This window comes from Rhipicephalus microplus, chromosome X (genome assembly GCF_043290135.1).
Source record: "Rhipicephalus microplus isolate Deutch F79 chromosome X, USDA_Rmic, whole genome shotgun sequence".
Taxonomy (NCBI): domain Eukaryota; kingdom Metazoa; phylum Arthropoda; class Arachnida; order Ixodida; family Ixodidae; genus Rhipicephalus; species Rhipicephalus microplus.
Window position 1 is genome coordinate 283,408,902 of NC_134710.1, and position 17,915 is coordinate 283,426,816.

Below are 17,915 nucleotides of genomic sequence, written 5' to 3' on the forward strand. Positions count from 1 at the left end.
ATGACTCGGTTGAGATTGACATGCTGCTCTCTGGGAACTCTAACGCCATACGTTTCACTATCATATTCGTGGAGAAAATACAGGTTCAAGTTTCATCTTAAGCCTAGTGCCTAAATGTCCGTGCGTGATGTCAGAAATTTCAAAATGTGTTTTTCGTATTTCCACGACATTGTCTCGAAGAAATTTTCCGATACTTCGTATGCTAGATATATGGCACCCACGGATAACGCACTTTCTTTTTTAGGGCTGTTTATTTTAAAAGCTGCGTAGGACCCAGTGGACACTTCAAAATCTATGACGTCATGGTTGCGGAAATCTTAATGTGGCACCCCTCCCCCCATGCATTCTGTTTTCGCACGTTTTCGCGCTTACCAAGTGTCATGTCACAGTAAGAGCGGAGTTTTCGGCACCGGAATTACTAATACGTGAAATATTGTTTTGCGCTTGAGTGTCCTTTCAATTAAAGTGGAAAGCTGGGGAAGTAGGACTGGTTTATGATGTTAAAGGCCACATATGACAGGGAAGAGAATCACAGGCGCTGCCTTCTCAAGAGGACACAAGGCAAGAAGGCATAAAAGGAACATGCCTTAACTCTTGCTTAAACCTGGCTTTAGGAATGTTTTGCTCTCATGAAACAACTTTTCATCACATATGTCTCCGACAGATGACCTTCGAAATCACACTCAATTCCTAACGGCCATTTGGTGCTGATCGGAATAATCTCATGTATTTGGATTCAGTATCTCTTCCTTTTCTCTCTCATGTCGTGGGACGAAAAATGTGCCAGTTAAGCGAATTGACCACGCTCAATCGGCTTGCACGAATATGCTTCGAATATTCAAGCGAACACTGCAGTATTGAAATTCACTTCGATTCGAATATATATCATTAAAAACTTAGAAGTATTCGAAATAAGCAAATAAATTATAAAACTGCCTCTATGGGTGCTTTTACTGCAGTAAAAAAGTGCTAAGCAGTGATAACACGTAATGAGGAGGAATGCACACTGCTAGGAAGCCCTAGTTCAAGGTCAAATGAAGATATTATCTTCACATTGATCCTTTTTTTAAAGTTTAGAGCTCGTTATATCGGCTTATGTGCTCTAAGTATAGTAATCTTTACAAAATATTATATTTTACACGTTATCACTTATATTCTACCGGAAATAAAACCCTGCTTTCGACTTTCTTTGAACTGAAAAAAATATCATTTGCACCGACCTTTTTTCAAATAAAATTGTTGTGCAGGTTCGACAAATATGCCCATTTTTTACAACATGTGACCTATAATATTTGAATTCAATTCAAAATTAGACACCCAAAATCACTATTCTCTTCGAGCCTGAAATTCCTTATTCGCACAAGTCTTATATTGACTCATCGTTCCATTGTGGGATTTCGCGCATGAATGCCCATTTTATATCCGTTCATCGCTGACCCACAAGCAGGTACCAAATGGGCTCATTGCAAGGTGCAGACAGGGTGTTTGGACTGCAAGTCCTAGTAAGAAATATTGCTTGCCGTTTTGGTTTCTGTTACCTCACACAGGTATCCCCTGGACTGTGCACATGGATATGCACACTGCTTTGTTCCAAACACAGAATCTTTTTTACCAGTTAGTTACCCTTAAGACCAGCGGTTATCCTGTCTACGCGCTACATATCCGGCTCATGTTCATTTGCTCTTCTTGATTTCAACTATGATATACATAACTCCTGTTTCTTCCCTAATCCACTCTGCTCTCTTGTTGTCTCGTAAGGTTACACCTATCATTTTTCTCTCCATTGCTCGCTGCGTCGTCCTCAATTTAAGCTGAACTTTCTTTGTAAGTCTCCAGGGAGTCTGCTCCTAGCTACGTACCGGCAAGATACAGCTGATATATACCTTCTTCTTGAGGGATAGTGGCAATATACCTGTCATAATTTGAGAGTGCTTGCCAAATGTGCTCTACCCCATTCTTATTCGTCTAGTTACTTCAATATCGTGGTTCGGCTCCGCGGTTATTACCTGCCCTAAGTAGACATAGTCTTTTACAACTTGAAGTGCACTATTATCTATCTCGAAGCGCTGCTCTCTTGCGAGGCTGTTGTACATTACTTTTGTTTTGTGCAGGTTAATTTTAACACCCATCTTTCCGCTCTCCTTGTTTTACTCCGTAATCATGAGTTGCAATTCGTCCTCTGAGTTACTCAGCAATGCAATGTCATCGGCGAATGGCAGGTTACTAAGGTACTCTCCATTAACTCTTATCTCTAATTGTTTCATTCTAGGCTTCTGAAAACCTCCTGTAAGCACGCGGTAAATAGCATTGGGGAGATTGTGTCCCCCTGCCTTACACCCTTCTTGATTGGTATTCTGTTGCTTTGTTTATGAAGCACTATGGTGGTAGTTGATCTCCTGTAGATTTCTTCCAGGATGTTTATATATACTTCATCGACGCCCTGATTACGCAGTGTCTGCATGACGGCTGATATTTATACTGAATCAAACGCCCTCTCGTAATTTATGAAGACTGTGCATAGTGGTTGGTTATATTCTGAGCATTTCTCTATTACCTGATTGATAGTATGAGTGTGGTCGGTTGTTAAGTAGCCTGTTCGAAATCCTGCTTGTTCCTTTGGTTGATTGAATTCTAATGTTTTCTTTACTATGTTAGCAATTACCTTTGTAAATAGCTTGTATACTACAGAGAGCAAGCTGATCGGCCTGTAATTCTTCAAGTCCTTTTCATCTCCTTTGACTATGGTTTACTGTTAATATCTACGCTCTTCTCTGCTGAATCGGTGCACGACATCCATGCAACGTTAACATTTCTCATGCGTAAAGTGCATTGCCTGTCAGAGATGCTCACCCTGGCTGACTCACTTCATGCTTTCGCACAAAATCACGCCTTTGCTCTGTTGTTTGAAGAGGTGTGCTCCGAGACATCGGAGCGCCGCGCCAACGCTAACTGATCGGCGCGCCATTAAACTACGATTAAAGTTTTTTTTTAGTAAACCTGGCTTTCTTTGGCAGTTCATTCTATCACCAGTAAATTGTTGGTCCTTTCTTTAATCTGCCCTCTTGTAAACGCATCGCAATCGATTCGCCTGCTGCGGATACCGTTAAATAGCTGGATCAGAAAATCTTGTTCAATACTCTTTATATGGTAGGAAGGCGTCGTTGAACTCAAAATAAACGTTAATTTCAAGCTAATTTCCAGCTTACTGTAGTTAAGCGAACAGAGGTTGGTGACAGCGCCAACGGCGGTGTTTGGCGAGGACTATATACGAACAGATTCGGGCTGACGATCGAGTCTGCATACTCTCTTTTGCACAGTGTGTACGTGGAAAGTCGGTATTAGAATAACAATGAATACGAATGTGAAAATTGGTGAAGGAACATTTACAGTTCAAAGGGGAAGATAAGCGCTAGTTAATATAGAAGCACCTTTAAAATTGCTTCATTGTTCCCGCCCAACAAAGCGCATATAAGTGTCACAATTACCAAAACCTTGCTTGCAAACGCGTTGCAAGACTACGTAAAAACAGATTAGTGACAATGTGCACGCATGCATTCGTACTCAGAGTGGTATATATAGGTATCACTGACCCAGTCAGCACCCATTTTTCTTGATGTACGATTGGAAGGCAAGCTGAGCGTGCTCACTATATAATTCTCAGTAGGTTTTGCCGATAATCCAGAACCAAGGCAGTGCGTCTTGAATGGCCCTTATTCAGCCTGGCTGGGAGCCGCGAGACTGTACCGCGTGCGGCGAAGGTCATAAAAGGCCGTGGACACCCTGTAAGTTGACAGTTCGAGCTAGAAAACTTGACAAGCCGAAACAACTGCAGAAAATTACATATGAGATTACTAGATGAGAATCGGTAAACGTTTCGTAAATGTTTTGTTTTTGAGCATGCATACTAAAAATGAGAAAAGAAACTTGAGTGAGGGTGTGCTTATCTCAAGTCATGTATTATTATTAACTTCCAGAGCAGATTTGAGCACCCGTTTAGCATTCGTCAAATAGAGATTACCGTGGCTGTCATCGAACACCCATCAGAACACTGTGCCACCGCAGTACGTATGTTGCATTTATGTTTATTACTTCCACAAATGTGCAGCATTCCTTTTTTTTGGTACCGCGTTTACGTATGTTTCACAAGATTCATAGCGATATCCTGGTGGTATATCATTTGAAAGGATGACGAACCCAGCTTTGAAGGAAGCGCGCACACAACAGGATTCAACACGCAAGCTTGGACGTCAGTATTTTCAACAAAGCAACACGGTTCAAAAGGAAAATAAAGACGCACATGCGCTACCAGGATGCACCTAGTACAGATGAAAACACTGCACATGAGACAATCACATAATTAATAACCAACACGTGGCCATGCACCGTAAAAAGCATAAAGATTTAACACAGAGCATGGCAAATTTAAAATTACCTTTCTAGAAAAAGATGATCAGCGTCTCTTTGTGATAACGCTATGGAAGGTCCATGATCAGGACCATGTTTTTTCTTTGGAGTTTATATAATTCAGTCAGTTCTTTATTGCATGTCGTGGCATTTGATATGCTTCCATCAGTTCCTTCACGCATTTACTTCGTTGCTGTGTATTGTTAAAAACTGGCAAGCAACTGCAAACTCGATCTGCAGTCGATCAGGCATACTTTCCCTCAAATGTGGACATGTCCCTTTCTTTGAGCGTCCCGCCTGGCTTACGCACATGCAACCACAAAAAAAGGAATGGCTAACATTCCTGTAATTGCTCTCTTCTCGCTCCTACAACAAGGAAGCAGTATGCGATTTGTATGACATTTAACAAAATAATGAACCCTTAAATGTAGATCCTTCCGCACATTTGCGAGTAATTTGGTTAGTCTATCACACGGCGAGTAGTGCCTGCTCCTTGATTGTGAATGCCGGTTTTTGATGATCTCACAAAATCCCAAAAGCATTCCATGGCACCAAGAATTTGGCAACTTTTTTTTTTCACGCTATGAGTAATCGTGTTCTACCGCTCGCCTACTGTACCCACATTCACGTGTACCCGAAGTATCGAAATAACTGCAGCTGCTAATGATTAACCAAAAATCATGAAACTGATGGCATATAGTTGGCTCTTATGTGGCACTTGTTAGGGCAACATTTATAGAGCTTCGTTAGTTATTTACTAAGATCAATAATGAAATGTTTTTGCAAGTATTTTTTATTGCTAAGCTATATTGGTTACGTTGTAGAGAGTATTCGAGAATGACATATCAAATTTTTTTGTGGCAAACTACATGCCTAGGGATGATTTTTTTCTAGCATTGAGAGAAAGCCCATGAAATATAAAACAAAAACATGTGGCTTCGCTCGTGTACTACCGTACTGCAGCGTTATCAACAGTGCTTTGAGCAGAACAAGTTGTGCGAGCATCGTCGACCAAACACTTGTCAGGAACAATGGCGCTTCCTTGCCATGTGCGGCCATGGATAATGCTGGAAAAACTGTACATGTAAGGGCTCATTTTCATCTTTAGACACAATGTCAATGATATCCAACAGACAATAATGCCGAGGAAAGTATAGGCAAATTATTAGAAGTAATTGCAATGTAAATGTGAAAAAAGAAGAGTGGACCAAAGCATGACTTGCTGTGGGTGGAGACTGAACCTTAATATAATCAATAACGCTGACGCACTGGCAATACGATGCATAGAGCTCCGGCCGCCCATTTCATAACGATCGGTGTGCAAGTCATTTCACTGTGGTAGCATTGATGCGTTGTTGCTAAAAATGTTGTGCAGGCTGGATTGAATATTCGAGCGCTTTGAATATTCGCGCAAATATTGCAGTATTCGAATTCACTCTTATTCGAATTTATATTGATACGTGTATAGATCGCCCCGACACAGCTGAATCGGCACCCAAAATGAAGAAGACGACAACGTGGTTGTTGTGGGTTGGACTCTCGAGCTTTCCCCGTTGGCCTGCATGACTGTGCGATCTTTAAGTCGTTAGCAACACCAGCTCTCGGTGAATAGATCTTCCCCGTAACATCATTATTGGTAATTTTGAAGTTTTCAACATAAAGGAAGAGGTGTATATAAATGTGCATGTACCAACACTGTAAAAATAATTTCACTCTAATGGAGGGTTGCTCTACCGTAAATCCACCTATTAAAAAATGGCCCTACTGAGAAGCTTCACTTCAAGGTTAAATAAATTTGACCACATCACATCGATCAATAACTTCTTAAGTGTAAAAGGTTGTTAGTTCGGCTTATATGCCGTAAGTATAGTAAACTTAAAAAATGGCAGTGGCTTAGCTCAGCTATGCCAGGATATACGTTAGCGTTAGCAAAGGTTCAGGTGATTATTCTTAGCTTGCCAGAGTGTCTAAGATTAGCTTGATTATCATGCTTATTGCTGCTGCAACGACACACACACGGCATACGTATTATGAGGCACATATATATTTTCTGCTCAACGTCAAGGTAGCTTGACGTTGAGCAGAAAATATTATTGAGCAGAAAATATCTATTGCCACAATGACGGCTCGGTGGTCAGTGAAGTAACACGCTGCCGTCTCTATGGCCCCAACATGGTATTTGGAATTGTCTGTCTTTCTGTGATAGCATAGCAGCGCCCGCGCTGGTGCCAACATGTCTGTCAAGGTCATGATTGACGTAAATACTCTGGAAAGCTTTCCTGATTGTCTAGAATTAGCTTGATTATCATGCTTACAGCTGTTCCAATGACACACACACCGTATACGTATTATGTGGCACGTGTATATTTATTTTGCCGGGCAACTACTTCGGGATCCGATGAATTAAGCTTCTCCGCTCTACTGCACCGTTGAGCAGCATTTGCACTCTCCTTCTCCATGGCTATACCAACGTGGCAAACGCCAGTCAGAGGCGCTATCAAGCGGTTCCAGCGCAGTGTCAGATGGCGACTGCACTGGGAAGGCGCGCTCGTCAGCGTCCATATATCTACCAAGGCTATGACGGCACTCCTCTGGGGCGGCGGCGAGTCGCGCGCGGCCGTGGCCGAGCGCGATGGAGGTGCCGGCTCCAGTGCGTGACACCAGTGATCGTCTGCGCAGCGCATCTAATTGCGCGCACACCAGCAGCGAGCCGCGTGCGGTGGCGGCGGAGTATTATTGCGCATGCTCAGACCAGTTCCACGCGAAATTGGCTCTGCGAGGCCAGTGTAGCTAACGCTACAAAACGTAAAGTATGTTGCAAGTTATCGCTTGAAGTCTACCGTAAGTGAGCTCCTGCTATTATTCAAAGCTCCTTTCACTTCCTCTAAACTAAAAAGAAGGACATTTGTACCCGACTTGTTCTAGTTAATTTTTTTTCTGTTCAGGTAATTTAGGTCAACTTTGTTATACTGATGTCAGAGTGTATTCGCCCAAAGCTAGCGTTGTGTCAAACCCACGCACAGAACGGGATGCCGAAATGCTACTTCTATGACGGGGAATCCCCACACACTCACGTGTCGTTCCAGCTCTTCCGTCTCCAATTCGAGGCTGCTGGGAATGTCAGGTGGGAACTCGATGTACGGGACCATGGCGTCGTAGTCTTCGCTAGCCGTCGACTGAGCGTAGTCGCGTTCCTAGGTAAACCAGACAAAACCAGCCCAGCTCCTACCCATGACCTCTGAAAGGGTTCATACTAGGTTATAACACGCGTGCAAAAAAATAGTCGGGTTAGAGCTTTTACATGACATCTGCAGCAGTAACACAGAAACAGTTAAGAACGTACAATAAAGCAACCTCATTACCACTCAAAGTTAGACTGAAGTATTCCAAGAATATAAAGTCCTACCCATGTCTCTATAATGTTCTTCAGTTTTCATTCGTTCAACGAAGAGCGGAACTTGCTTCCCAATGAGATAGTGTCTGTACCGAATTCTTCTCCAGAAACAAATAACTTTATGCCAGTCTAGTATAAATATTTTTTGCTTAGTATTGATCTTGTTGTTTTCCTTGTTTATCACACGTATATGCCAGTTCTATGATTTGTGAAAGGTTATTTACAACAACGTGCACGAAATCAATTCCTATGACATTGCACAATTTTGCACACATATTTGATTGAAAAAGAAAAGCGTAATATTCAAAAGAGGTTTTATATTCTTCCAATATTGCACATAGAAAAACTCAAGGCCCCACATATAGAAAACACCGTAACCTGTCATTACCACTATTGCTCGAAAACTTTATGGGCTGTTACCCACACGTGCAAAAAGAAAAAAAAAAGGCTGACTTGCAATAACTGCACAATGTATTTCCAATGAAAGATGTGTTCTAACTTGTGCACGTACTTTTGGAGAGGCTGGCATTGATCAATAACGTGACCCTTGTACACGACGTCGCTCCGCTGAAACTGTGGTCAGAGACGGCGCACCAAACACAAGCTAAGCGCTGTCAGGGTTGGCGAAGGCACGATGCAGGAACAACGAGAAGACGAACGCAAGCAAAAGGGGTAGTAGTAGTAGTAGTAGTAGAAGTATTAGTAGTAGTAGTAGTAGTAGTAGTAGTAGTAGTAGTAGTAGTAGTAGTAGTAGTAGTAGTAGTAGTAGTAGTAGTAGTAGTAGTAGTAGCATGTGTGATTTTACGTAAAAAATCACGATATAAATATGAAGGACGCCGTAGCGGAGGTCTCCGCAAATTTTGACCATCTGGTGTTCTTTAACCTGCACTTACATTCCACAATACACGGGCATCTACTTTTTCGCCTCCATCTAGATGTGACCGCCGCGGCCACAATCGAACCCGCGGCATTCGGGTAAGCAGCGGAGCACCCTATTGCAACAGGTCGACCGAGGCGGACGCTAAACGAGGGTCGATGGGTGAATAGCATATCGAGGCTATTCAAAACAAAAATAACAACAAGCTGAGATTCCGTTTGCATGTTTTATTATTTTTCTTAAGTTCGTTCATTATACTGATTTTGAAAGGGCAGTGCAAAGACACAAGGTAAAGAAAGACATAGAGACAAAAAGTGCTGTTTTTCTTTTTGCTTTGTCTTTGCGCTTCCCTTTCAAATTGATATGAAGCAGCTAGCCCCAATAAAAGTACTCCTCATTCATGCTACACAACAGAACACACAAATTGCACATTCCAAGTAGAATAAAGTCACGTGCAACACTCTTAATGAGGTACCATTTAAAATACAGGGTACAATCAGGAGACAGGACATTTTTCATGTTTTTCTATATATAGCTAGCATTTAACAAAGTTCTGATATAGAGCGTACGGTATTCGACACCAGTTCACCATTGTCAACGTAAAGGCGCGAGGTAAAACAGGTCTATTCTTTACTGTACGTCACTCCCGAGATCTTTGGGCGCACGCCCACGAGAAGGGCAAGTGGCATTCATCAGAAATTGAGCGTTTTTCAGTGACATGTTATTTTTCAAATATTGACAGCAATGATCTAGAGTGCCCAGTTCACAATTACGCTTGTCAGCTTGAAATGCCCAAACCTAATGAGGGGCCCTTTAACGCGTTCTATGATAGGGGAAAAATTGGTCCTATGAGATTAGACCTAGCATCCCTCTCTTCTGGGGTATCAGTGGTCTGGTTATTTGCTTTTGCGCTGCCCTTTCCAGCCACAATGAACCAAAAGAGACCCAGGAGAGTGTGAATAAAATAGTGGACACTTTACGCACAATGTTAGACAATAAAATGAAAAAACCACATACTCCAAATTGCGTGGGAAATGCATGCCTATATTAATTTGATAGTATCTTTCTGCTATCTCAAACTATATTTTTTTTTGCTTCTTACCGTAGATACAAACACCAACATCATTGTTTTGGGATATTTAAGTTTTTGTAGAAGTTGATTGTGCCTATAATAATGATTTTGAGGGCCTAAAATGGTGTTTTACCTGCCTGTCTTTGGCGCCTAAAACATACCTTTTTAGCGCCTAAAAATATGACCTCTAGTGATTACAATACAGAGAGCCGTAAAAGTGGATGAAAAATACAGTTGTCGCAGCTAGAGAGCGAGTTTACAACCTCCGTAACGCTGCAGTGCTCCACCAATGCTCTACGCATTATACAAATGTAGGTTCGGTCCCCGCGTGTGGCATGGTGGGTTTTTGTTCATTATAGTTGCTTCACACAATTATGTCATAATTACTACAACACAGATAAAACAAACAAGTAACATCTCCTATAGTTTGCTTAGCTTTACTGTCAGTGGTATTCGTTATATTGTGTCTAACAGCTAAAACGAGGCCACAAACGAATCCCCTCTGGTTCCGTTCAGTTTTTTCGCCTCAGACATACGCACGGCATACGGGAATCTTATGGTGTCAGCAAGCACAAACAAATAAAAAATGAGTCAAGAAATAGAGGTATTACTATGACAGCGACCACCTTTTTCACGAGAGCTGTGGGATACTCGCAGCTCTCCTTTGGCAGGCCGCTTCGATTGGACAACAAAATATGCTGGTCTAGGGGCAAGGGAATGTCTCGTTGGTTGCTGGTGGCTTGGACGATGTCCTCCAGGTAATAGAAGTACGCTATGATTCTTTCGAGCTGCCAGAGCAGCAGAGAAGAATGGTATATTTCGTGGTTTCAATATCGTAAACATGTGGAGTTCTACAGGACAGGGTGATGTTTGATTGTTAATGTGGAAAAATTTTAAAAGCCAATAAATATGGCAAATAAGTTTCGGGGAACCTTGCGAGCAGAATGAACTAATTTTGTGTATGTGTTAGTTATATCGACATCGAATAATCACCACAATATGACTGTACTGAAGAGGGGAAAAAAGACTTGTATCTGCAAAGTAAAGGGTTGCTGGCCACCTTGGTTGCGATTAGTGCCCCGCCACGGTGGTCTAGTGGCTAAGGTACTCGGCTACTGACCCGCAGGTCGCGGGATCGAATCCCGGTTGCGGCGGCTGCATTTCCAATGGGGGCGGAAGTGTTGTAGGCCCGTGTGCTCAGATTTGGGTGCACGTTAAAAAACCCCAGGTGGTCGAAATTTCCGGAGCCCTCCACTACGGCGTCTCTCATATTCATATGGTGGTTTATGAACGTTAAACCCCAAAAATCAATCAATCAATTAATCATGGTTAAGATTAGTCTATATGAAGAAATATATTTTAAATAGATTTGTACCAAAGCAAGCACCATCTCCTCTTGACTCATGTGAGGGGTGCAAGGCCAGAGGTTAATTCATCATATTAACTTGATCGCTCAGCAATTCTGTCATTTTTCTCGTTTCTTTATTCTACATATCATGGTCTACGTTGTTAGAAACACAGCGCATTGTAGTAATAATTTTTCACGTGGTTAATTGGGAGCTCGTGATGTAGTGGTGGCCTTGCTTCAAAAAGTCGATCATTGTTGCAAGTTAAATGAGGTAGTGATTGTGAAGATTACAGCGTGATACTCTATAGCGATATTTCATGTAAGGATAACGATAATTCATATAACAATATTTTGTGTAATCCTAATAGAGAGCAGGTTGCCATCATAGAAAAAGTTGCTAAGAACTCAGTCTACCTAAAAGTGGAACCACCCGTGAAAGATATCAGCGAAGCAATATTGCATTTGCCGCACTTATTGCTCTAAAGGTGGCGGGACTTGCTCTGAACAAGGCATACGCTATGAGGCAATCCTTGAAAGACCGACATACACGTAGATTTTCATACGACCAATAGTAATAGGGCGCCAAAAGTCAGCTACTCTTACACACTTTATACAAGCATGTAGTTACTCCTGGAAGTAGTAAGCCCCTCCCTTTGCACTGCAACAAATTTATGCGCACATGAACAAACAAAAGATTTTAAATATCTGGGAGTAATTTTTGATGGCCATTTGATCTGGCAAAACATTATTACCTCCGTATGTGCTAAACTAGGATCTGGATGCAGTATGCTAATAAATGCTATAGTTAGAATTTATTTTCAAAGTATATTCACTGAATGCTATATTTCGTTTTTTATTGTCCCGTATCATATTGCATAAATTTACGGGGGTGGATTTTAAAAACATATCTCGAACTCATACGTATGCTACAAAAGCGAGAACTTTGAATTATAAACAGTGCTAGATATGATTAACCCAGAGCGCCATTTTTTCATAAAATGGAAGTAGCACCATTTGATCATTTGAAACCCTAAAAGATGACACAGCACTTATCACCCACAATGTCATTCATTGCAAGCTGCCCTTTCATACATCAATTTTTCATCTTCCTCCCGCTTTGCCAGACCTGCTGCACTGCACGATTTCAATCTTCTAAACAATGTTCATAGAAAATGATTACTATACAATTTGAAGGTTTCGAGATCTGGAATGATATACCACATTAAATGAAATAAAGCAAAAGTTTTTTCTTCTGTATTTCTGCAGAAAAATGAACAGATAAACTAGCAAGCATTTTCGCTACAATCACAGCTTCGCGACATATTAATTGTACATCGTACCTGACATTCTTTATGCCCATCTATGTATTTACATTCGATTTACAGTGTTCAAACGATATGTTCATTGCATATATGTACCATGTTGCACGGTACTGATATTACCCCATCATAAATATTATTTGATTTTATGTTTCGCTCCATGTTTTTTTCTCGTTATGATTGAAGTGTGCTTATTACAACTCCTTTCTTGAAACAACCTGTTTTTTGAGATCCATATTTGATTAAACCCCCGACTAGCCAGTGGCTATGAATTCAACCAGTGCTGTGTATTTTCATGTACCTATAAGAACTTCAAATAAAGATTGATTGATAAAAAATAGAGGCGAACACTAGCTCCAGAGCGTACTGGAAGAGTTAGTTATATACAAATGTTTCAGAAATAAATAAAATGGGTTACGCTGCTTTTGTAGATACTTCTATTTATCGGCAAGCCACACACGAGCTCATCAAGGCACTGCATCAAGGCTCTGTGACGTGATCTGCAAGGACAACAGTGCGTGTGTGGATGCATGTTAATTTACAACAGGCAATGACACGATTCGCAGAGTATATTCCATAAAATGATGCTCATGAAACTCTTGTCTAGGCAATTGATGGAGCAATATTTTGTTACAGAGAGCTTAACAAAATATTAGGACCTTATAGTCAACGGCATGTTACACACATTGCAGCAAGCTGTGTGTTGACAAATTTTTTTCCTGCATGCTTACTTCTCTCGTGAGTTCTTCACAATTCACTTGCCCTGGTCGCCGCCGTATGTAGTTGTGCCGCTCCTTCGCTGTTAGACCACAACAACATCGCATCAGAGCAATAAGACAATCGCGGGCGCGAAAGCCGAAGACTACTTGCTCGCGTTTAAAGCACGCGCCAAGAAATTACGCTCGGTTCTGCGATGTCATGACTAGGCTCCTCAACGCACGCTGCTATCCAACTAGAAAATATTACGTGTTCTACGTTAGCTGTACTAGTACAGCTAGTATTTACGGTTGCTTTGCGTTGAGAACTCATGTCTGGCCTTCTTGGCAGTCTGCTGTTGCAGTAGTGATCTGCTTTGCAAGTTCCCGCTTTTTTGCTGCACAATAGCGCTCAACGCACCACCACCAGTCGACGTCCGAAACGCGCACGTAACATAGGGTATGCTTATTTGTGAGTAACGTTCTCAGCGTCAAAAAGCTTGACCTTAAAGATTGGCTACTGAAACTCGAAGTTACAAATCTCTTGGGCACTTTGAATGTGTGTTTTTTTCTTTTGCTGTTTCTCGCCCTTTGAGCTAACAGACATTTTCACTACCGTTGCGAACATGAATAATTGCCGTTTTTTTGGAGCAGCGGTATTTTACTGTTTTGACAGCGTTACGTGTACTATCGGCGCACCTGTTTGTACTCGGTTAGCTTGTGTTCCGCCTGCTACGCACTGCTGTGCTTGACTGAATTATTTATTTACATCTTTGTCATCTGCATACTACGAAAAAGCGAGAAAGATCGATCATAGAAAGCCCGCATATCTATGCGCTTAGTTCAATACCACCGTTCGCACCATATTTTGATATAATTTTTTTTCTCTCATTCTATTCATCAATAAATGTGGGGCAGACGATAATTCTAGAAAAGAAAGCTTAAAGGCTGAAGGCACTTAGCGCTACACTGAGGTGGCCACGTGTACGCACATGTCCTTTATAAGTGTTCAGCAGAATTACTTATATAGGTGTTCAGCAGAAATTACATAAGTATTCAGCAGAAATTATATAGTTGTTCGGCAGAAAGCATTCATCGATGGATTACGTGCACGACATGGCTACAACAAAGACCTGGTTAATGGGACAAGAATGTTTATTTTTGTCAGACAAAAAATGATCGCTGCCCTCTGTCGGTCACAAACAATACTGCACAAACGCTGAAGATAACGTAAAAAAAGATGAAATTTTCAGTGAAGTCATACGACATCATATATAAGGCATGCTGTCTGATTTATTTCTCAACGTCTGGGCTCATTAAAGCATTCTTAAATCTAAGCACATGGTTGCGCATTATAACTCTGTATTAAGTACAGTTTATACACTGATGTATCACACTTTATGTGACAGTAATATTTTATGTAGTGGTACAACGGCCACATAAAGAAAACTAAGATCCTCGCTCGCATGATCGATAGACTACAGTGCCGTAGTTGTACATGTAGCAACAGTACACATGTGTTCGACCTAGAGCCTTTTCTTTTTATAACCGAGTCACTGTAAAATGCTTCATTCGTTCACACACAATTTAGTAGTCCTCATGCTTGGGAGGATGCCAAGAGAATTTCGCTATGTGCTTGAAACAGAAAGCGGCACCAACTCTGAATATATTCTGGTGAATAGAGTGCGACGACAATAAACAGCACTCTGAAAAGTTGCACTCGCCGAGTCTACAATGCATTAGCAGCCGAGCAAGACCAAATGCTTACGTACGTTGTTTCTGGCATACGTAAAAACAGTTACACTCGCGCTGACACGACTAAACAAACCACACTTACAGAACGTGCATGACGTCAGCGCATATATAAACATAACGTGGCTAGCAGACGATGCACGGAGCATCCACATTTCGCCTCTTCGGCCTGTTGCTGCCAAACGGTGACTCTGCTCGATCTTGCGGCCAATTGCTCTTTTTTTCTTTATTACGCTGTTGACTTTTCGTCCAGAACAGAGCTGTATAGATTTTTTTCCCTTCAGAGACGCACTTGTGAAGTCGTACGTTCGTGACTGGGATTATGCGCCCTGGATTCTTCTTGGAACGGCCTCGTCATTATGATTTCAGCGTGTTGGAGCAAAAGCACGATATTGGCCACGAGATGTAGCATAGTCGCCGCCTATCGGCAACTGGCTGAAGGGGTAAAGTGTGCATTGCTCCATGCGTCGTTTGGCATCATGTTTGGTATCACGTCGTGTTTCTACGTGCGCGTACGTCATGCACGTTCTCGAAGTGTGGTTCATCCGGTCATGACAGCGGGATTGTAACTGTTTATACGTATGCCTGAAACGACGTATGAAAGCATTCGGTCTTGCCCGGTTGCTAATGCATTGTAATAGGATCGGCGAGTGCAACTTTCCGGAGTGCTGTTTATTGTCGTCGTACCCTCCAATCACCAGAATAATTTCACAGTAGGTGCCACTTCCTGTTTCAAGCACATCGTAAAATTCTCTTGGCATCCTCCGGATCATCAGGAACATTAAATGGCGTGTGAATGAAGCGTTCTCTAGCGACTTGACTGTAAAAAAAAAAAGTCTCTACCCCATGCATTTCCGCGCTGTTGTTGGGTTGTGGGGTACAACTACAGCGCTGTAGTTTATCGATCATGCGAGGAGCCTTAGTTGTGTTTATCTGGCCGTGGTACCACTACATAGAAATATTACTATCACTTAAACTGTGTCACATCGGTATTTAAACTGTGCTTTAAACAGAGTTACTGTAAATAACCTTGTGCTTAGATTTAGGAGTGCTTCAAAGAGCCCAAAAGTTGAAAAAAATTCAGACGACATGCGTTTTACACAATGTTTAATTTGACTGAAACTTTCGTCTCTTTTACATTGTCTTCAGCGTTTTTTGTGGCATTGTTAGTGACCGACAGAAGGCAGTAGTCAGTTCTTGTCAAAAAAAGAAACATGCTTCTTCCATTAACCAGGCCTTTGTTGTAGCACTCTAATGCATGTAATCGATCGGTGAAAGCTTTCTGCTGAACTCCTATATAGGACTTTTATAACTGTAGTGGTGCAAGAACATGTGCCGACACATGGTAAACCCAGTGTAGCGCAAAGCGCCGTCAGCCACTGAGCTTTCCTGACTAGACTTATCGATAGTCCCACATTTTATGGTGAACAGAATGAGAGCAAACAAAATCATATGCGTATAGGGTGCCAACGGTGGTACTGAACTAATAGCACAGATATGCGGGCTTTCTACGACCATTCATTCTCTCTTTTTTGTAGTTTGCAGATGACAACAATGTAAGCAGGTAGTTCAGTGACGCCACAGCAGTGTGTAGTAGGTGGAACACAAGCTAACCACGTACAAACAACAAAGCAATAGCGTGATTAAGCGCGAAAGCGTGAACCGTGTCACCCAGGGCGAGCGTCCCTATGAAAGGCAGACTGCGCTTCACTCGCGGGTAATTTTAACGTTGCATAGGCATCGTACACCGATTCAGTGAAGAAGAGTGTAGATAATAACAGTAAACAGCACTCAAGGCATTTTATTCGCCGACAATCGGCTCAGACCGCACGTAACGAAGCGCCGCTGCATGCTTCTATATACGCGCCGCCGACCGCCTAACCACACACTTGCGCGGGGACGGTGCTGCCACCTATAGCCCGATCACACCGCCGATAGAGGTGAACGGTCGAACATGAAACTGGCTGGAGGAGGCTATGTCATAGTTTGAAAGTCAAGCTTCTTTCTTTTTTTATTCTGTCGCACAGAAAGAAAGGACTGTGATGACAAAAAAAACTGTGTGTTAAAACTGCTTGGCTATAGTTAACAGCCCCGAAGAAGAATAAAGCAGAAAAACAAAGTGAAAATCGCAGCGGTAGCAGCCATGCGATAAACATGGTGATATGGCACATCTGGGCACATCTCGGGCCATGTCATGGGCAATGCGTCACAACAGAGCGTACACATTAAAGCTGTGATTTTTATACACATATCAACAGCAGATTCAAAACGAAATTTTTACACGGCATAGAAAACGAACATGGCAACGCGATTGTCATTCAGAAACAAAGGGTAAGGCATACAATACACTGCATAAAAAAGACATTATATAGATTAAAACATTATACAGTATATAAATTACAGTCCAAAACTTGTCTACATGTATACAATTGAAAAAGCAAATATATATCTAGGAGTTTTTGGACTGAGAGAAAGATGTAATTGAATGTGCTATTGATTTGAAGACCAAGTCTTTGCGCCCCCCCCTCCTCCCCCTTCTCTCGGGTGATTTACGATATACGCCTATTGGTTAAAAGAGGATCTCGCACACAACAAGTACATGCTTTGACTTATTTTTGGGTCAAAGGCATTTTTTTGTGTGTGGGCATTTTAGTCGGTAGTTGACAAAGTATGATCCGAAGTTTCTTTTTTTTAAATAAAAAAAAGAAAACTCGAGCTGGCTCATATTACCGTTAAATTCAACCCAGGTTCAACTTCCGGATTTCGCTCATCGAATACAGTCAAATAATGATAAAGGAAAGCCACCAATGAAGTTGCGGCATAGCGTACATCGCAAATACGCTATGCCACTTCGGAGTTTCCGGCAATGGGAAATAAAAGAAACCAGTACCTGTGCTCCCGGGTTTTATTATCCGCAAAACACGTCACAACAAACAGACTGTGCGAATAAATCGTGAAATTAATTTTAATAAACCTCGTTTTTTAAGACGTTAAATTGGGTTTCGAACACAAACTTCACCGGGGCAGACATAGATATTATTGCTAATGATGAAC

General features: G+C 41.8%; 1 protein-coding gene across 1 annotated transcript in view; it reads right to left on the reverse strand.

Moving 5' to 3' along the window:
- Positions 1 to 17,915, reverse strand: part of LOC142775262 (uncharacterized) — a 47,651-nt gene that overhangs the window by 14,575 nt on the left and 15,161 nt on the right. Inside the window, exon 2 of the mRNA XM_075876604.1 lies at positions 7,479 to 7,598. Within this exon, the coding sequence (XP_075732719.1) occupies positions 7,479 to 7,598 (120 nt within the window). The remainder of the gene's footprint in view (positions 1 to 7,478; positions 7,599 to 17,915) is intronic.